Source organism: Protopterus annectens, chromosome 14.part0 (genome assembly GCF_019279795.1).
Source record: "Protopterus annectens isolate FY-2018-M chromosome 14.part0, PAN1.0, whole genome shotgun sequence".
NCBI classification, from domain to species: domain Eukaryota; kingdom Metazoa; phylum Chordata; order Ceratodontiformes; family Protopteridae; genus Protopterus; species Protopterus annectens.
In genome coordinates, this window is record NC_056748.1 from 644,665,060 (window position 1) to 644,688,836 (window position 23,777).

The 23,777-nt window shown below is 36.5% G+C and overlaps 1 protein-coding gene across 2 annotated transcripts in view; it reads right to left on the bottom strand.

The window, feature by feature from the left end:
- ARID5B (AT-rich interaction domain 5B) overlaps nucleotides 1-23,777 on the bottom strand; it is a 707,673-nt gene that overhangs the window by 186,003 nt on the left and 497,893 nt on the right. For both annotated transcript variants that reach the window (XM_044056388.1, XM_044056389.1), the window contains 2 exons: nucleotides 18,725-18,843; nucleotides 13,485-13,689 (listed from right to left, as the gene is read on the bottom strand). In XM_044056388.1, the coding sequence (XP_043912323.1) occupies nucleotides 13,485-13,689; nucleotides 18,725-18,843 (324 nt within the window). The remainder of the gene's footprint in view (nucleotides 1-13,484; nucleotides 13,690-18,724; nucleotides 18,844-23,777) is intronic.

A 23,777-nucleotide genomic window follows, 5' to 3' on the forward strand; every position in this document is an offset into this window, starting at 1 on the left:
ATCAGTACAGGCAGAAAAACGTAGAAGATATGCAAATAAATATAAAGGAAAAGTACAAAATAAGCAATTTATTGATGACCCAAAAAAGTTTTATAGAGAATTGGGAAACAAGGCAAAAGGAACACCAGCAAAAAAAAATAAATAGATACATTTTAGAGAAATATCTATGAAGATTAAGATTCTGTAGAACATAGCAAAGATGCTAAATGGACAGAAGAAGTAAAAGGAAGAATAAGATGTTCAAATGTACAGGATATGAAATAGGATGGTGTAACGGCTAGAGAGATTGAAACAAAGTTAAGAAAAGCTCCTAACTGGAAAACCCCAGGCCTAGATGCAGTATCTAACTTCTGGCTAAAAGTATTAACATCTTTACATGACGATTTAGCCATGAGTAAGAACGACTTGTAATCACACCCTGAACAGACACTAACCTAGTTAACAATAGGAAAACAAGGCTCCTACTTAAGAGTGAACCTGCAAGCTATCCTAAAAACTATAGACCAATAATTTGCCTTCCGACGACCTATAAGCTATACCCTGGAATTGATGCCGACAAGAGTTAATAGTCATTTAGAAGAAAACTCAGTCATGACAATAGAAGAAAAAGGGTAACAAAAGGATCATCTGTTGTTAAATAAAGTGATAGTGGAGAACTGTAAAAAGGGGAAGAATGTAAGTATGGCATGGATAGACTACAAAAAAGCATATGACAATATCCCACATTCATGGATTAAAGAATGCATAAAAATGTATAAGATACACCCTATTCTGATCGATTACATTGCTCTTTTGTCTTGCCCTTAACCCATTAAGCTGTCTACTTAATAGATTATGTCTTGGCTACATTTTGGGTCCCAGAAAACAACAAAGTGTAAATACTTCTCTTCTTCTTTTTGTGGATGATTTAAAACTGTACAGTTCATCAGATGAAGAGCTGAAAGCACAACTGCAAGTAGTCAAAACTTTTTCAGATGATATAAGAATGTTGTTTGGGCCTGATAAATGCGCAAAAGCAACATTTAAAGCAGGAAAGCTGCAACAAAAAAAAAAAAAAACAAAAACATCAGTTTGGGACAGGAATGTGATATAAAAGAACTTAAGAGGGAGTGTATAAATATTTGGGAACTGATGAAGGATCAACAATAAAACATGAACAAATATGAATAAAACTTGGTAAGGAATATTTTAGAAGACTTACGTTAATACTGAAAACAATGTTGATACCTAGGAACAAAGTCCATGCTATAAACCAATTTGCTCTTCCTGTCATAACATACAGTTTTGGAGTGACTGACTGGCCCCAAAAGGTGTTGGGTAGTGGACAGGAAAACAAGAAGGATGCTTCATGCTCATCAAATGATTTACAAAAATCAGTGCATACCAAGACTATACATTCCCCATTCTGAAGGAGGTATGGGCCACCTCGAAATTGATTACATGTATAGATCTGCCATTGTAAGACTGCATACATATCTGCTTACCTCACAAGACCCAAACATAGTGAAAGTTTTAAAACATGAGTAGAATAAGTCTAAGATGACTTCCCTGCTTAGTTTAGCAAAAGCATATAAGTGTCACGTGGGAATGGAAATCAAACCAGAAGTAGATAAAACTCAGGCAGCAACTGAATATACCAAAAAAAGAAAAAACAATAAAATAATCGGGAGAAGTCCTGGAGAATCGACCGAGGAACAAACTGAGGTATTTAGGGTCCGAATTGGGCATGAATACCCTGACATCGATGGGGAAGCAGGATCAAAGGATTTAGTATGGAATATTTCAAACAGAAACTTGACTGCAAAGGAAATACAGGTACGTAATAAGGGCTTGTCCTTTATTCCCGCTCAGCCTGCTGACATATCTGAAACTTTGACTGATTTGAGAATGTTTGCGAGGAATGTTACACTGAAGTTATTATACTGTAACATGAATGAGAGTGATAATAGTGGTTTATCTAGTTGTAATTTAAAAAAACCTAGTGTATTTGCACCTAAACAACATCTGACTATTGAAACTTTTATCAAAATGTGTGAGAGAGATATTTATGAATTATTGAACAACGACAAGAGAAGGAAGGGTTTTGTGAATTTATCAGACTGAAGAACATGACCTGAGTGAGCTACAGAATGACAACAATATATCTATCAGACCAGCAGATAAAGGTGGACAAATGGTTGTAATGGATAGACATTTCTATATAAATAGTATGAATCACATGCTTGAGGATACTGATACCTACAAATTGACATGAATGACATTCTGAAAATAAGTGAGAATATTATAAATTCACTTAAAGAATGCTTAGATAGTTCCCTAATAACAAGTGAGCTTTTCAACTATTTCTTAGTTGAACATCCAAAAGTACCAATCTTTAATAGCCTGCCCAAGGTACATAAGGATGCATTATGCCCCCTTTTAGACCAATTGTTGCAGGGAGTGGGTGGCTCACTGAACCCATTCCCATATATCTTGATAAAAAATGTAAGCCCATTCTACCCAAGTGTAAATCTGTGTTAGTGGATACCAAGCACTTCCTACAGGATCTACATGTTTTTGTAAAGGTGAATGGTGGTAGAGATGCAAGATTGTTTGTGATAATGGATGTAACAGCTTTGTTCACCAGCATACCCAATTATGATGGTGTACAGATGATCAAACATGCTTTATTGACTAAGAGTTCATATGATTCCAGACATATTGATTTCCTATGTCTAATAATGGAATAATATTGGAGAATAATGCATTCACATTTGATGAGAAGTACTATTTGCAGACATCTGGGGTAGCTATGGGCACTTCCTGTGCCAATAGCTACGCCAATTTGGTCATGTCAACTTGGGAGGAGGATGTCATGTATAGTTCTGAATACTACTTGTCTTATGTGATTTCTACAGACGGTTCGTAGATGATCTGTTTTTGTTGCGGAGAGGTGATCTATTACAACTACACCAATTTGTAGAAGTACTGAATACAAGCACAATTTTTTGAAATTCACATTCAAATATTCAGAGTCGGAGATTGAGCTTCTGGATATTTTGATGGTTAAGAATACGGATAATATTATTGAAACCAAACTTTTCAGAAAGGAATGTTATCGACCCACATATGTACACAGAAACAGCATGCACCCAGGTCATGTCTTTCACAATGTTTTGAAAGGGCAGAATCTGAGGGTTAGCCATTTACACAGCAATGATCAACACTTTGAAGCAGGATTAAATCGGATACGTGCTGACTTTATGTCCCGAGACTAGCATGATGATGAGTCATACACAACAAACAGTTGGAATGTGTAGGCATACTAGAGGCAAACCATATTTTTCTCAACCTATAACACCAGAATCTGCAGCCAGTAGAGCTACTGATAGAGCTCCATTTTTTTAGTCTCGCATTCTCGAGAGATGAAAGGAAAATTAGGGAGATTATATCTAGGCATTGGCCGATCCTAGGAACCAACACTGAGATTTGTAATATTGTGGGTGATAGACTTAGATTTGGCTATAGGAACAAAAAATCTATACGCCAAAGATTGCATTTTCCCCAACATGCTCATGCCATGAAAATAACATCAGACACCATTAAGTGTAATAGCTGCTCTTTTTGTAGCAATATAGATGAATAAGAGAGATTTATACATCCAGTCTATAATAAAACATTTACACATTTTCCCATGGCAGATTGTAATATGAAAGATCTAGTTTACCTAGCACAATGTACATCTTGCCATAGCTTTTATGTTGGTAAAAACAACAGACGCTTGAGGGAGAGGATACGAGATCATTTATACTGTGCACAGAGAGGCATGAACTACAGTGCAGTAGCCAAGCACATGAATACATTTGGTGAGGGACATAACTTCAAATTCTTAGTGCTATAAGTTCTGAACCAAGACGTTAGATTGGGTGATGTGGTTAACAAGACTTATCAAGCAGAGATGAAATGGATTCTTAGGTTAGGGGCACATTATTCCTCTTGCCTTAATGAACATATCTCTGTACAACCTGCACTAAGAGCAAGACCTTTAAATAAGAAGTGAATATTTAGTCTTGTTCTTTAGATAGTATATATTTGATGCATCAATTATAATATAGTATCATGCACCATACTGTGTACAACAAGATAAGTTTACATAACATTGATTTATAGACATTCAGTCATCATATATTATGACATTGTTTTTCAGTTTTTATTTTGCATAGAGATATACTGGGATATATATTTATTAACTTTGATTGAAATTTACAGTTTCAAATGCTTTATAAGATGACATGTTGACATAATATTTTTAAAAAACATGTTTAATGTTTTGTACTTATGTGTATAAATATGAAATTAAGCTTCAGCATATAATTATCAGATACTGATTCTTAGAATTTTGGTGATTACCTGTTACTTTAATAACACCTAGCAACTTGGGAATGAATTCTTACTTGACTGGATGTACTACAGAGTCACTACTATAAGTAGTATGCATTATATTCTGTTATTAGATCTGAAGACGCTACATGCGAAAGCGCTTATCTGTGTGTTTTATTTTATTAAAGTTTCGGCTTGGATTTATATCTGCTGTGTACTACTGGTTGTTTTTGAATTTTTTGCTATTTCTTGTGTTTTACACACCAGTGGTTTGATTTCCCCACACCGCTTGTTTTTGAATAAAAGAATATAAGGTGAAGGATCAGATGAGAAGGCAAGAAATGTGGAAAGTGTATAAATATTCCCTTCTTTTATGTACAGGTTATACCTGGCCTTACATTTACTCCTCGGACTGTACTCTTTTTGTCTCACTATTTCTCCCCTACCTATTATATCCAACTTTTATTCCCCTTCTTGATCCATACTGACTACACTACTGTACCGGATACCATCCTATCCATTCACACATACGTTTCAGTGTTCCCCTTCTCTATTCACCTATATACACCCTTTCCGGTCGTACCTGCTTCCTTGTTATCCCTACTCCTCCCCCTCCCTAGGTACTTCCCCTGGAAGTTATTATATTCCCTCCAAATTCCCTAGGGCACCATCTTTACTTCAGCTCTCCTCGCTGCTGCTGAGCGTGCTTGGCTGTGTGCTCCTTCTCTGTAGTAAGTTTGTATTTGTTCTCTAAGATATTTTGTACGTACTGTATGGCCTTCATGTTTTATCTTGTGCATTGTCGATATCCCTGTAGATGCGTACATATTTGCTCAGTTTGAACTGTGGTATTTTTCCAATGCTCTCTATGTACAAAGGCTTGCATTTGCCTTGTATCCTGCTTGTAGCGACTGCCTTGTAAATTTGCCTTATCTTAGAAGTGCATAATTTATCTGCCCAACTATACGTGTATTGTACTATTTTCTGCTTTGTGTTGTTATATTCGACGGTTTGCACTGTGTCGGAGACGACAAGGTTGTGTAGCAGGTTTCTAGCCTCAGTACTGTGCACCTTTCTTAGCGACAGCGTGTTTAGCTGCAATTGTGAGTGCTTTTTTCTTTAAATGCAGCTTACTCATGTTTTGTTTTTTGTAGGGTTAGTCTTCCTAATACTAGCGTTGTTCTATCATCCTAGTTTGCTGTATTTTACCATAGTAGTGCAGTTTAGCGACTGCGCGTCTGCTAAGCTTTCTGTAAATATATCACTTTAATACAGTTTCCCTCTTAACTTTTGACTGGTTTTGAGTATTTGTTTGATAGCGCTGCTTTTTTATTGTGTAGCGACTGATACATGACTCCATAGTATTTTACCATAGTAGTGCAGTTTAGCGACTGCGCGTCTGCTATGATTTATGTGAATATATCAGTTTAATTCAGTTACCCTCTAGACTGTTGTTTGGTTTTTAGTATTTGCTTGATTAGCGCTGTTTATTACTGTGTAGCGACTGTTACATGACTCCTTAATCTAGCCTGGTTCCCTCACTTGCATCATTTGATAATTTGTTTGATTACTATTAGTCCTTTGGCTGTAATCTTGCTAAGGGCATTCTCCATATTCTGTTTTAACTTTGTTTGGACCCACGTGAAGTCTCCTTGCTATTAATCTACACTGAGTGTATATTTGAGTGGCTTTACACGTGCAGGCTGGGCTGGGATCCAACTTAGTTAGGGCTTCCCCTACACTCAACCTAGCTTATGTTACTGATATGCTTGCATTTATTCTCTAATATTTACTGTATCAGTGTTTACTACATAGCTTGTAGCTGCCCTTAAGGTTATTATATTTATAGTAAATCCTATGTCTAACTGCTCAATTCTCCTTAATGCAATTGCTTAGCCTTGCCTGATTGTAAATATAATTCATTAAAGTAAAGTTTAATGTTTGTATAAACTGTCTTACCTGCACTGTATTAGGAACATTGTATTTTTATTAGGTTTCTCTCTAACATTATCTTTTTTTCTCTCCCTACTTTTCCTCTTATACTAGCTATCCTCTGATTTTACCTTGTGTTTTTGTACCTGGGTTAAATCACTATACTATTTCTACTAGGGTGCTCTCAGCCTACTGCCCTTGAAAGGTTCTGGACTTTGCCTTCCGCTGCAACCTACTACCTCTGGACTGCAAGAAAGTATGTCTACCTATATCAAGACGTCAAACTTATAACCAAGTAAACCCTGCTAAGCTGTTTAGTTCTGCCCCCAGCTAAGCTTGCCAGCAGCAACCCCCCCTTACTCCTTTACTTCCTTCCTCCCACTCTCTCTGGATTGCTTTTCAGCCTGTGCTCCCTTTCCCTTTACTCTAGCTCGACTTCCAAAGCAGGGCCCCAGTGCATGTTTGCTGCACTGCTGATTTTTTGCCCACTAAATGTTACCACACCTCCATTTATACTCTCCTTATTAGTATTTATCTCTGCCTAACTCTTCCTATCTCACCTTTCCTCCTTTTGACTTTTCCTCTCTATCCTCTCCTCCTTAGACTACCTTTCTCCTACTTTGACTTACCTAGATTTCACTGATACTTTTTCTTTTCTTCTTGGTCTATCCCGCTCCGTTCGCCCTGCGGGCTCACTCTGCTCCCCTCCCTACCCCCAATTCCCACCCACCCAAGGGGTCCTACTCTTATAGCTCTATAGCCACACCCCTATCCCTCCTATCCAATTACTCTCCTTCCCGCCAAATTGTTGCCTTGCCTTAACACACCCCTTCCACTCCCCCCTTCTCTTTCTTTGCCCTATTACCATATTTCTTCAATTACCTTTCTCCATTGCTTATACTTCTCTCTTTACACATCCTCTTTCCTCTCCAGCCATTTTTTCTTCATTCCCTATAGAATCCATTCTTATTTACCAACTGTTTTAAATAGATTTACTACCCCCTCTCTTGCTTACCACACTCATTCTCTCTCCACTGTACTTACCTCTTTGCTCCTCACTTCTCAGATTACTAAATTATGTCTCCCTACTTACTAACTATGCCTTTACTCTCAGTCTTAATCATGACCACCCTTCTCTCAACATACCATCTCACCTTCTTTGAAATTTCACTTAACAACTATCTTATCTCCTCACAAAAACACACTTCTACTAGACTCACTTTCACACCTTACTCTAATGTTAATTACACCCCTAGCTATCATCTTTCTAAATTCCACAGGCAACATCACCTTACCTACCCCTTACAATCTAACAAAAAAACAAAAACCCTAACAATTCAAAAGAGCAACTACTTAACTAAACTAGTTAATCCTACCCTACAAGATGGTGACATCCACCCCAACCCTGGCCCTATCTCACCACCTCCCCAATACTGCTCACCTAACCACAATAATAACTTCCTCATAGGACACCTTAACATCCAAAGCATAAATAAGAAAATACCCTTCGTCCATGCCCTCTTAGATATCCACTCTTTTGACATTCTTTGCCTCTCTGAAACCTGGCTTAACCCAGGCACAAAAAACTCAGAGATTATACCTCAAGGTTATAACATAGTAAGACATGACCGCTTAAAACGCAAGGGTGGTGGAGTAGCAATACTTTTCAAAAATCAACTTAACATCTCTACTCAACCAGCATGCCCAAACCAAAATAGCAAAACAGAAGCCATCATTATTAAACTCCAACTTAACGCCAAAAAATCCATTTACATCATTTGTTTATATCTTCCCCCAGGTAATAACATTCCAATATTAGAAGACTTTCTAAGCTGGGTTTCTACCACCTACCCCCAAGAAACCATAATTCTTGGCGACGTTAACATGGACTGGAACACTATTAATGCTAACAATCCCTCCTCTCATATTAACCTACATGGTTTCTCCCAAACTATCACCTCAACTAAAAGAGTCAATAAGCCCAGTAAGAAAGAGAGTATATTAGACTGGATACTCACAAATAAAGTTAACAAACAGTATAAAGTAGGTACTATGCCAGACGACATCAGCGACCACTGCCTAACCTACATTACTAGACAAAAATCAGAATATGTTAACCTCCCAAATACAAGGCTAATTCGATCTACCAAGCATTTTAACATAGACCTTTTTAAAGCTGAACTGAGAGCATGCAAATGGAATTGCTTAAAAACACTTCCCCTGGAGGAGGCAGTATTATTCTTTAATACTACATTCCTATCCATACTTGATACACATGCTCCAGAACGTTCCATTAGAGTAAAGACCAAATCTGCCCCTTGGCTGACCAACAATACTAAAAAACTCATTCATGCAAGAAACAAAGTATGGACAAAATGGAGATGCAATAGACAAAACCCTGATTTAGTTAATTTCCGCCAGCTTAGAAATCTAGCTAAAAAATCAATAATCTCTGACAAGAAAAACTTCTACTGTAAACTTCAGGAAACTCATATTAACAACTCTAAACAGTTCTGGTCATCAGTAAATAGACTTCTTTCCCCAGGAATTGCTAAAACTCCTTCCCCTCTAAATGCTGACCCAGAAACCCCTCTCCTAACTGCTAATGCTTTCAACTCTTTTTTCTCTGAAACTATTCAATCCCTAGCCAAACAAATGAACTCTAACAACTCTCATATTCCATCTAACATAACTACCTCCTCCTACAACTTCTCTCTAAAACCTATATCTACTTCTTTCATCCACAAACTCATTCACAAACTGAAACCCTGTACCCCTTCTGCTGACAAGCTCCCTTCTCTTTTCCTTCAGAAAGCTGCCAAAGAAATTGCATATCCTATATCCTTACTTATCAACAGAACTATCCAAGAAGGAACCATCCCTGATATCTGGAAAGTCTCCTATATTATCCCACTACATAAAGGTGGTAACTCCCTTGACCTTTCCAACTTTAGACCAATTGCCCTTCTCTCACCCCTAGCAAAAATCATGGAAAAATGTATTCATCAGCAACTTGTACACTATCTCTCTCTTCACAGCATAATAGCAAACTGCCAGCATGGTTTCCGACCCCACCACAGTACCACCACTGCCCTTCTATCCTTTGTAGATACTATCAACAAAAATCGAAACAACAATACTCTCTCTTCCGCTCTTTTCATTGATCTCTCTAAAGCTTTCGACATGGTCAACCACTCTCCCTTAATTAACATTCTTGAATCTCTCTCTTGTGATAAACTAGCCACTAATTGGTTTAAATCTTATCTTAACAACAGACAACAAGCAGTAATATGGGAAAACCATATCTCATCTCTCATGCCCATTTCCATTGGAGTTCCCCAGGGCTCCATTCTTGGTCCACTTCTGTTCTCCCTCTTTATTAACGATCTTCAGACTGCAATCCCACAAGCAACCTGCATACAATACGCAGATGATTCTACCCTTATCTGCTCAGCACCTTCCTCTACTGAACTGAGCTCATTGACCCAAAATACCTTTAACGCAGTAGAAACCTGGTTTTCTAGACGGTTTCTCCTACTAAATGCCAAAAAAACAAAACTCCTCCTCTTCTCCCCCACCACTCGGTCCCCCCCTTTAAACTTTACCATTTCCTCAAATAATGGCACTATCATCTCACCTGATCCAACTACAAAACTCTTAGGAATAACCATTGACAATAATCTCTCCTTCGATCAGCACATTAACAACACCATCAAGATTGTTAACAGAAAAATTGGATCCCTATATCGTATCAAACCTTTTCTAACCCCAGCAACTAGAACCAAAATTGCTCAATCTCATCTCTTATCTACTCTCCTATATGCTTCCCCCATTTATACAAACCTTAAGAAAATCAATCTTAACAAACTTACAACTTGCTATAACAACATAGCTCGCCACTAGTAACCCCTTCAGGACCCACCATTGTATAAACCTAAAACAACTTGGCTGGCTCGAATTTCAAAACTACCTTATAATTCCTCAACTCACTATAGCCCACAACATATTACACCTTCCTGACAACACCCCAATACTCTCTCAACTTCTAATCCCTTACAACAATCTTAACTCACTTCGCTCCTCTAGTAAACTCATGACAAAATCAATAAAGGTAAACAACACAGCAGGTGGTTCTCTATTCACTAACACAATAGGTAGAAGTTGGAATCTTTTACCTAGTGACATAACTCTGACTACATCCCTGCCACAATTCAAACAGAAAATTAAACTGTACTACCAAAATCATTGGCTTTGTTCCTGCAGTACACCTGACTAACCATTTTCTCGTACTCTATTTCTCCTTCACTCTTTTCATCTCTACCTTTTTCATTTCTCTTCCTTTCACTGTTCAGATTTAAGTATGTACATTTTATGTACAATTTGCTATCATGTAATGAACTGCATATTGTAAACTTGTTTCTCTTTTGAAATGATCTTTCATTCTTTGTGTTGATATGACTCCAATTTTTGCTATTTCTTAAAGTAATGATTTGTTTATGTAATGTACTTAGTATTTAGTGGAGCTTTTCTCCTCGGGCCTCTGCTGAAAATGGACATGTATCCAGCCAGACTAGCCCGGTCAACAAATGTAAAATAAAATAAATAAATAAATAAAAATATGGTTGCAAGTATAGAAAACTATTGGAACAACCTCATGTTCATCAGGATTGAACTCAATAACGGTTAAGGAGAGGTGAATTTAAACCAAAAGATGAAAGGTTCATATTGGTGGCCCAAGACAGTGGACTACATACATGCTGGTTTACAAAGTCCATTGAACATGTGGGAGAAACATGCACATGTAGGTTTTGTAAAACAGAATTGGAAACAGTCACACCTTGTTGCTGGGTGTGATATACTAATAGCAGAAGGACTGCATACTGAAAGGCATAATAATGTGGCAAGACTGTTGCATTGGGGATTATGCAAACATTACAATACTGAAGTAGCTGAAAAACACTGGAAACATGAGCCACAAAACATTATAGAAAATGATGAAGTTTACACCACATGGGCTCATCCATTACCAACAGTTCAAAAATAGATGTGAGAAAACCAGATATAGTAGTCCATGAAAAGATAACAAAAGTAGCATTGATCATTGAAACTGGTACACCCAGTGACTCTAGTCTCTTACATACATAGAGACACAAAGTCATAAAATACCAAGATTTGCAGGCAGTAACAAGGGCAGTGTGGAAGAAAGATGCCCAGACATTTCCAATAGAAGTTGGAGCAATGTATCTTATAAAAAGGAATTTACAAAAGCACTTAGATATATTACCAATACATGTAACTCCGCACAAATTGCAGAAAGAATCATTACTAGGCACATTGCGGGTGCTGCGAAGAGCACTTCTGGCTAACATCAAAGATTGAAACAATACTAATTTTATGATCATTCTTTGACTAAGGAATAGGGTCCATTCCTGTCATGGTATTAGAAACCCAAAAGACTTGGAGAAATTAAAAAAGGGAATGCATAAGACGTCAACCACTTCCCCACTGCTTTACCAGCTTTCAAGGCTGGTACCATGAATCCCTTTTGTAACCTAATTTTTCACTAGCTAGTAGTACATGCAGAAGATAAATCTGCATACATGACAAAAAATTATGATTGGTTCTCCAATTGTAATGAAAAATTATTTGTTTTCAACATGGATGCCAAGAGTCACTTCTCGAGCTTTGCTCTTAAGGTGAATTTATGGACATCCACGTCTCAAACACATAATATGCTCATTATAATTGGCAACCCAATATTAATCCTCTATGTTTTGTATTCTTTGCCAGAAATAACAGAATTATAATCCTGGAGAATGAGTCTGTATAAACAATATTCTAAACCCTGCATTCATATATCTGCTCAATAATCTAAGTGCCAAGAGAGTCAGGTACAGTGCAGAAAATATCCTTCTATGCAACTTTGTCTTCAAAAAAAAAAAGCTAAACAGAAATTATGCTAATCTTTTACTTTGACATTTACATTGCATTCAGTTTTTTTTATGTTATTGTCAAAAGATCTTATGAATATTACAAAATAAATGTAATCAATATGTTACTGATAAAATGCTTCATTCACTGACAGAATAACTTGCCTTTTGTATATATTAGCAATTTAATTAGATCTCAGAATGCTGGTTTCTATAGTGACTTTCCAAGCATCACATCTGACTGCGGTACATGTTTCTAAAGCAGAGGCATCGGAGCATAATAACAATGCCACATAATAATAGATAAAAGATATAATGGGAGCTGCAAAATGTATAAAGAAAAACAAAGCTGCGTGATCGCTTGTTTAGTAAAAGGCATTAGATCATAATCTGCAGTACTGAATATGCATACAGCATTCATAAATATACACAGATGTCTTGAAAAATACGCAAAGTGAAAGCAACAAAGCAATTAACCTGGGTGTCAAGTTGTACACTAGATCAGCTGTATAATGATTACATTTATTTGACAGGCATTTTAGACTGAGAACAAACAAGACACCATGTGTTTAAGTCCATTTTAGGGGCTGGTGTAGCTTGAGAGAGGGTGGGGGAATTGGGGAAAAGGCAGTCAGGCATTTTACAGGATACTGTGCCTTAGCAGCAGCTGCCTCCGTAGCACATACCTCTTGGGGAACTGTGCGTAATATTATGGTTACAGTGGGAAACCATGTGTAATATTATGGTTACAGTGCCACAGTAATTTGCAAAAGCTAATCAGGACCTGCAAAATAACACAGTTATATGTATTAGCTTGAAAGGTTATTTGAATTAATCATACTAAGAGAGGGGGCATAAGCAGAACAAAGGCACTGGAGCTCCCACAGGACAGGTGCTATAGTTTGGTCTCATTTTTTTTTTTTTGCCACCAGGCATTTACCATCACAAACTTTCTGATCACAACAAAAGCAAAATGGATAACATTACAAGACTCCTGTTAAACCCTGCCTTGTAAGATAAACTAGGAGGCAAGCAAAGGTGTATGGTGTTCTTGAATACACTTAGGACTAATTGATATGGCAACCACATCAACACAAAGGGCCAGAAGTCATAACACATTTAAAGTGAATGAATGCTTTATTATTAATTTTTAGCATTCCCAGTGAAAAAGATGCTTCCAGTTGATACATTAAGAAAATGACAGATTTAAATATAAACAGCACTTTAAAAAGTTCAGTCCAATCCATTATGGGCTGTACTTACTTTGCTTAAAGCCCAGATATGGTATCCTTTCAATGGGTGTTTTCCTTTCTTTCATGTATTTATAAAGTGCAACAAGGAAAGCCTGCTCATCTGCTCCGCACTCCTCTGCTTCTCCAGCCTTTGAATTATCTTCTGCTGTAACTTTTTTACAATTGCTGTTGTTATTTTTGGATTTGGCAAGAGTCTGTTTGGGTTCACATTTTACCTGAAATTAGAAGTGTTATATAGTATCAGTCAGTAGTATTGAAAAACAGTGGAATTTTCACTGAAGCTACAAACTGTACAAAATTCACTTCATGCTCTGTCTCTCACTCTCTCTTTTGGTCCTGTAACATGAACAAACTGAACAAATCTCATGACCACCGCTGTAACCAGGCCGTATTTCACAGCAAACAAGCAGGTTGTTATATGCTGAAAAAATAATCATACTATGATTAAGACATAGTCCAAGTCACCACATCAGAAATTAAAGAGTGCAAAACTAACATGAATTACAAATATGGGATGCAAAATTGATTAGCAGATTGATTTTCCATGGTTTGAATGTGAAAGGCTGAACACCTGCCAAATCTCATGTGACAGATCTGCTAAAACACTGTAGGCAGTAATAAAAATTCCTTCCCTCCCCCAGAATTATGCCCTTTGCTATTGATTCGGTTCAATGGGGGAATGGCAAAGGGGTAGAGTTTGTCAGGCCACTGTCCTTGACTCATTTGTTTGCAGGTGAAATTAAAGAAAAGGGAACAATACAAATCTATCCAAAATATGGCATACATTGCCACCATGTTAAATACAATGCACTAAACTTAGTACTGCCACTGTAAATAGCAAGGTAACATATGTATCAGCCTAATAACATTTTTAGTCTATGGGTCAAGTGAACATCTGAGTGGTGAAAGTTATTACCAACCAGTTATACAGCACCATCTTAAACACTGGAAGACACTGAAGGTTTCTACATTTTAGCTTGCTTACTGTATTAATCCAGATACAGCGCATACCTTTGTAGTAACAAAATAAACACATAACTTTACTGCTTTAATTACTATGTAGATTTAAAGGGTGCAACCATATGGAGGTCTATCTGTTAAGCCCGAATTAGCAGAGTTAGTATATATAATAACAAACCTGCTCAAATTACTTGCACACCCTATACACATACCTGAGGGAAAAAAACTTTGTTTCCAAATAGTTATCTATTGAGATCTCCATATAATTCACTTGTACATGTTACCTTGAATCCCAGCTCTCAGTCAGACAGGAAGTCATAAAAGACTCCCCACCATGTATTTAAACTGCTCATAATTTTAGACTAAATTCAGTAATGATTAATGATAAACTGACAAAAGGTAAAAACATATTTTATGTTATTGATTTGACATTTGTTTATCAGGATAGTCCAAGTGGGCAACAAAATCCCATTTTTAGCAGAAGCCCGGGGAGAAAAGCTTCACATTTAAGACTTGGTTACACATTTATACAACAAGACTACAACAACTGGATATTTGTGATACAGGCACTTACACAATGAGACTACACAACTAAAACATATTATGCTAAACATTTAGATTTTACAAATATTCACAATAAACAAATGGGTTCAACAGTTGCTCATATGGTATTAAACCATGGTATGCTAACATTTAGATTTGCATACAGTCAGAGTTTGCTGACTGGAATCCTAGGGATAAGAGTATTAGCTTAGAATAGAATAAGGTCAGTCAGTCAGAAGTTTGGACATAGGTGAGTACAGGTAGTATGGCAAGGGTAGTCAAGTAGCTTGACTTCCTAAGTCTTAAGTGAAGTTATTGTTACAAGAAAAAAGAGGAGTTGGCATATAGTGGGGAGACAGTAACAAGTACGGGGGGGGGGTGGGATTAACCCGGAGTTAGGCATGTGCATAGCCAAGATTTATTTAGGTGTTCTTTTAGGGTTGCTTTAAAGACGGGTAGACTAGGAGCTTACCTTAATGTTTGGTGGGAGTGAGAGGAGAGTATTGGCAGCTTCAGACATTTCTGCTGAGAAGGCAGTGGTTACAGGGCAGTAACTGCTGAGAAAAAAAGTAAGAAAACTGCATATAAAGAGCTATGTCAGGAATGCGGATAGGTGTAGTAACTGGGAAGCTGCCACTAGAACAATGATTGGTTCAAGTGACTGCAGGTTCATCAGTCACGTCTGCAGGGTAAAATATAGTCAGAATCTGGTATCACAGTAGAAGTCTTGGATAATGACAACAGTCTATGGTATCATGCATGGAGAGTGTTATGGAATCCATTGCATTGGAGAAGATGTAAAACACACACCTTTCTGGATCCAGTCTTGTGATTGTTCTCACAAAATGTCAAGTCTCCAGGATAGATCCCACTGTCACACTAGAAATCGTAGACAGTAACTACAATATACAGTATCATGCATGTAAGCAGGACTAAGGTGGAGTGCCATCAACTGCAGAATATATAAAACATACAGCTTTCTTTAACCTATTCAGTAATTACGCTCTCAAAATGTTAACACCCTGCTTAGTATAAGAAAAGTAAGCAATTACCTTGGTAGATGGCCTGCATTTATTCAGTCAGTAGTCCATTTTTGTGTCACTGCCTATGAAATACATATGTAGCACACTCAAGACGAAAAACAGCTGCATTGTACTTTATCTCTCTTATATTAGCAACTTAAATAACAACACAAACCAACCAAATACAATTCTGTGTATTTCAGAAAATGTGTAGATTGTTTTCCCATGGCAGCTTAATTGATTACCGATTCTGACATGCAGATCGCACCATTAACAAAAGTAATGTTATATCATGCTAAGATGACCACTTGTACAATGTGCACCATCAAACAGCATGGATGCTATATTATATAAAGCACATGGCACGTATGATGTGTTTGAAGTAAAATAAAAGCTTTCTGGTGATCGTTCCCTGAATTCCATTTTCATATAATTTTCTTCATGATAGCAGTACATTTTTTGACAACATTTGTTACTCACACCATTGTTCAAAGAGCTGCGTTAAATAAAGTTACTAGTACTTCTTATTATATACCATGACTGTACCAGAGCTTTTGTTTGTTACAATGCAGTAAACTACATTGAGGAAAGTAACTTGTCTATCAAAAATGATTTGGCAGAATGGACACCTTTCCTGCTGTAGTGTACTGACATATCAAATGGCAGCATAAAAATGTAACTTTCACTCAAGCACAATCCACAAAGACTTAAAAAATATGCACTTCTTGAAACATTCACACAAAGTATTGACACACAAAGTTATATAAGAAAAAGCAACTCAAACTTTTTAACACTTCATTCCTTCAAATCCTAAATAGTCATGCACCTATCCACTCTTCCCGTAAGGACTAAGTATGGGCCAAATGGAGAGCCTCAAAGAACACTGCTGACCACTTATACTTTAAGCAATTAAAAAAGACATTTTGTTAGACAAAAAATATTATTCCAGACTTCAACAATCACACTCTAACAACCCTCAAAAGTTTTGGTCAGGCATTAATAAACTTCTCAAACCAGGGCAGGCTAGGACCCCAGCCCCAAACTCTATTCCCCATGATAGTCCTTTGCAAATAGCCAATACCTTTAACAACTACTTCACTGAAGCTATTCAAACTTTAACAAAAACACTAACACGCACTGCCCCCTCCTTTACAGAATACAAACAGTTCCATTCCCTCTTACAGTTACAACCAGTTCCAACTTCCTTTATCTGTAAACTCCTTCAGAAACTCAAACCTTGCTCTGCAGATAACCTCCCAGCAGAATACCTTCAAGTAGCTGCCAAACCCTTAGCTTATCCAATATCCATCCTTATAAACAGAACTATCACAGGAGGTACCATCCCTTCCATATGGAAAGTATCCCATATAATCCCTTTGCATAAAGGAGGTAAATCCACTGACATCTCAATTGCTCTACTCTCAACTAGCCAAAATAATGGAAAGATGTATCCACCATCAACTACTTCAACACCTACTCCATAACAACTTACTTGCTAACTGTCAGCATGGCTTTAGACCCTTTCATAGCACCACTACTGCCCTACTAAGCTTTACAGACTGTATTAACAGAAATCGAAACAACAACTCTCTTTCATCTGCTCTGTTTATAGACCTATCAAAAGCTTTTGATATGGTCATATCAGTACTCTAAAAGCCCAATCTCTTGACCCTCAAGCTATTCTTTGGTTTAAATCCTATCTAGATAACAGACATCAAGCAGTTCTTTGGGACAACAATCTTCTATCTTTATTAACAATCTCTACACTATTGTTCCACAAGCCACATGACTCTACTCTAATCTGTACTGCCAAGTCCTCATCCTCTCTCCAAACCCTTACTCAAATGGTATTTAATTCTGTAGAGAAATGGTTCACTGATCATTGTCTCCTCCTCAACCCCAAGAAAACCAAACTATTACTCTACACCCTCACTCAAAAATCACCACAGATCCACTTCACTATTAACTCCTATAATGGAACTTGTATCTCCCTGATCCTACTGCTTACCATTGATCACAACCTCAGCTTTGATGCCCAGATCAATAATACTATTCAAACTATCAATAAAAACTAGGCTCTCTGTATAGAATCAAACCCTTCCTTACACAACACTGCCCAGGCTCATCTTACTTCTACCCTATTCTATGCTTCTGCCATTTATACCAATCTATCTAGCTTGAATCTAGCTATAATAATATAGTTAGATTTGCATAGAACCCACCACTGTCTCAACCTCAAACAACTTAAATGGTTAGAACTACATAACCAACTACAATATAATCAACTTGTAATCACACAACATTAAATCTAATAACAAAAAAATCTGGAACAACCTTCCTACAACACTGACCTCTCTTTCATCTACTCCACTCTTTAAGAAACACCTCAAAGATCACCTAAATTGTATGAACTTGTGCTGATTGTATTTGTGCTTCAAAATGTATTTTTTAGCTTGTTTTGTTTATTCTAACTATTGTATGTAGTAATCTTATCATAATTGCCTCTACTGAAAAAGGATATGTATCCAGCTAGACTAGCCCGGTCAACAAATATAAAATAAAATAAATAAATAAAAAAACTTTTATAACTGCATGCCATTTTTAAGTAGAAATGCCAACAAGTTTAAAACAGCTCTGGAAAAATATTCAGAGTTTGTTGTCATCAGTCATTTAAAACTGTACTGAGAAGGCATGAAGTGAAATGTAACACAGTGAAATAATTTACCTTCGCAACAACCTTCCCTTCGGAAGTACTGATGGGCTCTTTAGTACCATTGAGAACATGTGACTCTCTTCTCTGTGAACATGGTTTCTTCTTACGAGGTCGCCCTTTAAGATTTGGTGCTGCAACAAAACAGATTTTTAAATGCATATACAAAAATGAAATTATTATTCTTTGAAGCAAGTTAACACTTCAGTTTACAGTTTAAGTAGATTAAAATGACAACATGCTCTAAAAGCCAACAGTGCACCTTGTGTTGACAGAGTCCACCTACGATTTAAGCCACGATATAACTAACTAGCTAAGTTCATTTTTTATTTACTTTGATAATATACATTCACAATGTCTGCAAGGAAAGTACATTACCTTGGACAATACATTTCTATGTATCATAACTATATTCAACTATACAAAATGCGTTATAGTGCAGTCAAATAAATAACTCAGATTTCACTCACTAAAACTATTCTCCATCCTTTTAAAGGAAGAAAACCGTCAATCACAGTTGAAAAAAGTCAATGTTCTTATCAAGTAAAAGGATATAAGTGAAGCCATCATTCTCTTCTTTATTGCATGCCAGTTTTAAAATCATACAACAGACTTATTCTTTGTATTGCCCTGTTCAAACTAATTCAGATGACTAAATAACATTTCAGTCTTCAAATAAAATGAAGCTGCACAAATCTGTAAAAATAATTTTCAGTACGTTTGTCCAGTATGACAATCTGTAAAGAGGAAATAAAACCCAGAAAGGTAATAATAGTATATTATACTAGAATTAACAATGACAATGATGTAAGTAGCACTTTGGACTTGATGTTTTTATCAGCTGTATGAAGTACTTTCACTGAATATTATGGCGTCTGTTGATCTTCTTTTCTTTAAACTCATTTTTTTTCTGTGTAACACAGCACAAACTCTAAACTGGCTTAAGCATTTCAAGGATATCTAGCAATGTCAAACGTGTACACCAGAAAAAAGATACAGGCATGTCTATCTGCAGCCATTTACTGGCACTTTCAGATCTTTTTTCCTAAGAGTTGCACATCAGAATTAAATGCTTTTAACTGTATTTCTTTTCTGCTGCTCAAAATTTCTTCTGACATTACATACACAGCAACTCCAGCACATCTAAAATATGCTCCCATGTCATACATAAGCATGAAGAAATTGCACAACTTTACAAAATAAATGGATTTTAAATAAAAATAAAAAAAAAATACCAGTGTATGCAGAAAAGTAACTACATTGCTTGTTTCATGCAAAGCAAAAATAGTACATTCTGGAGAGCAGTCTGCCATATGCACTTATGAAGTTCAAACTAAAACATTATCTGATCGGGTTTTAATACATTTTATTACAGGCTGTCAGTTTTTAATTTGTGTGTGTAGAGAAGGGAAGGAGAATTTAGCATTCTTGCATAATTTAGTTTGAACTATATTTAAAACATGTTTACGCTACTTTATTTAGAATTTTATATTATAAACTCAGAATACATATTGTTTTGTTTTTGCAATGTTCTACAGAAAAAACAGTATATACTGTCAAGTTTTCACTGCAGAACACAGTTATATAAAGATATACAAATTTCAAACACACAAAATTTAAATAAAATTGTGGTTAGTAACAAACCTTATTTGAACTTTGTCCATATCACCAGGAAAAAAAAAAAAAAAAACAGCTGTATCTTTAGGACTTGCTACTGACCTGTGACTTTTGCTACTGTGAAGCAACTTTGGAATTCTTCAGTTAAGGTTTGCAATTGTGTATTGATTCTATTCTTTTGTTCTTATTTATTGTACTTTTGTTTTAGCTTAAATGTATTTTGTCTTCATATTTTTTTTATTTTAAAGGTGTATTCATATTTGTATCATTACTGAGACATGATTTTGTTATAATAACATCACTCCTTCCATATTAAAGTTTTACATGTAGCATACCTTGAAACCCTTGTGTATTTGTGAGGGGAGCATCTGCATTTATAAAAAACACAATTACCTGACATCAAATTACTCACATCCCTGACATTTAGCTCCTAGAGATCCAAATCATCCTTAATAAATCCAACAATTACTTCACTGATACAAGCACTTCTCAGTATTCACCAAATATTGTGTTAATTACATTAATACCATTTAGGGAGTTAAATATCAAACCAAATATCTCATTGCTATGGGGACTTTAATTGGCCAAGCATTGACTGTGACATATACATCTCTAAAATGGATATGCTCAGTGTGTCTGTTAATACCACTGCACTGAAGCAAATTGCAAAATTACTCAGTAGAGGCTTTAATATCTTTGACCTAGTCCTTACCAACTAGCCCTTGTCTGTACACCACCATGCATCACCTCAGCCCTGCTTAAATTTGGCCACAAATCACCTTCTGTGGCAGGCTTAATGGGACCACCCCATCAATAAATGAAACTATCTTTAGGGACTTTTCCAGGGCAAATGTTTTTTTTTTTCCATGGATGATTACTAGGCTAATGACCACAGAGGGTCCTTTTTAAGCCTAGCCAATATTCCCAAGGTGAAATTCAAAATGTTTACCTTATGTGTGTGAGGTAAACTCCTTAACCATTATGTCAAACCTCCTTCACCTTGTAGAAGACGTATACAACATTACAAACAATCCCTTGCAAATGCAGCAAAGTGAAATGACTGCCACATTCAATTGCAATTTTAAAAGCATCTGAACAGCTGCATTGAGAAGTCTGTACTAAATATAATAGCAAATTCAGGGAAAAAACCTATCTGGCGGTAGTACAATTTTTTTTAAACTACATATAAAAAGAAAGAAAATAATGAAAAATTGTATGAACTCTCTTTGTTCCTACATCAAGACAACACGGAAACATGCCAGCAAGGAATTTAGGAGCACAACTAGAAAATGTAAAATGAAATACAAAATGTAAGGTCTCTACAGACACCAAACAAAGCTTGAAATCTTTCTTCAGTTATGTCAGGAATTAAGGAATATTGTTTAACAATACACTGAGCTCATCACATAGTTCAATCACAAGAATAAAGCCAACATATTAGCAGACAAATTCAGTGCTGACTTTTTATCACCTACCTACATTGTTGTTCCCACTATCCCCGGCAATGTAGTTTCTTAGGTTACCACCTTGGAAGAGGTTTTAGGATCCCCTGTCAAAAGCTAAAAAATAATGTTTCTGTGGGACCAGACAGCCTATCAGGATTCATTCTCATCAGTGCCAGGTATTGCCATATCTGAGCCTGTATTTAAACTGTTCAAACCCATCCTGTCCACATGGCATGTCGCTGATGACTGGAGAAACATCACTGTGACTCCTCTACCAAACATGCTCCCTATTCAGACCCAGGTAATTATAGGCCCATCAGCCTCACCAGCCTTTTATGCAAAGCCATGGAACATGTCATAGCAGAAGTCATTTATGCATACACAGTCAAATGAACTGATCTAGACCCCGTTCAATTTGGTTTTGTGAGGGTCAGGCTCTGTCTCCAAAACTTAGTAAACATCTTTGGAAAGCAGACAGACGATATGAACTACAGTCATTCCATGCACGCTGCTCATCTTGAGGCTTTTGATACTATCCCTCCCCCTGGTATTACTACAAAACTGATTACAAACTCCTGCACTGCTGCATCGTCTGCTGCATTTGCAAAACTGGCCATTCATATCCCAAGCAGTCAAGAATCGCTGGTACCCTCTCTGAACAAAAAACTGTAATTGTTGGGTTACTGCTGGGTTAAGTACTGGTCTCTCTCCTGTTTTTTTGCTAACACCTGCATTGTGTGCATTGTTATCCACTCTTCCACTGAAAATAACATCAAGCTAAATGCGAAAAAGTGCAGCACAGTAATGTTTGGCAGAAAAGCTGATCCCAGCTCATATCTTATAAGTGTACTCCTCTTTAACAAAAAGTATGGTGATAAGAGACCTAGGAACATATGCAGACATCACTCCCTCATTTGAACAGTCAGGAAATCATTCTAGCTGGGCCAGTTAATTTCCAAGGAAATATCTTAAAGAGCCAAAGTAGTTACTGTACTCTTTGCTTATCAGACTAGCATTGAATACAGTGTCCCCTTTGGTACATGCAAATCCAAGCACACCACTTAACGTAAAGGCCCCAGATTTTAACCCCCCCCAAATTAAATACAAATAAAGACCTTCAATCATCCAACTATCCTGACTGATAACACGACTCTCTTTATATTTAGTAGTCTACTAGCTACTCAGCGATGACCTGTGTTGAACTTTCCAAGCAATGAAAATAAAATAAAAACAAAATAAAATACTCAGTCCTATTTGACCTCTTATTTCTTCTCAAAACCATTGGCTCTACAAAAATTCACACTAGTTATATAATTTTTATCAATAAACATTTTGTTATAAGTTATAGCTATCAAACTTGAAGTATCTAGTAAACTAAATATAACATAGTAAATATTTTATCTCAGTGACGTTAACTATAATATATTTTATTATTAATTTGCCTGTTTAGTTGCTTGACGTGCATTTAAAACTAACTGCCACTTTATGCTTTTATATTCTAAAACTGCACTGTAGTCACCATCTCATTCACATTTCCATCTGCAGCAAATAACAACTTGTAATATATATTAAATACCAATATGCATTTAAATAAAGCAGTGTTTTCAGTTCATGACCTTAAATGCATATATTATTTTAACAAAATGCTGATTTAGTTAACTATTAGTTTTCCTGCACAGAAACAGTTACACCCAGTGCATTTTGTAATGTATATTACCCCACAAGTATTACATGAATAATGCAGCTTAAGAGCCACACTTTTAGCTGAAGTTTCAAAAACTACATCTGGTTCTTCACTGATGGACCCTACAATTCCTACAAACACCACATTTAGGGTCAAGAACTCAAACAGAGCCTTACTTCAATACAGTAATTTGAAGTACATGTATAAGAAGTTTTTATGTGTTGAAGCTGAAAATGTGAATTATGTTTTGAATGGTAGTGACTATGGTAGAATTTTAGAATAGTAAATTAGCAAGTGACCTTAAATGCAAATCACCACTATG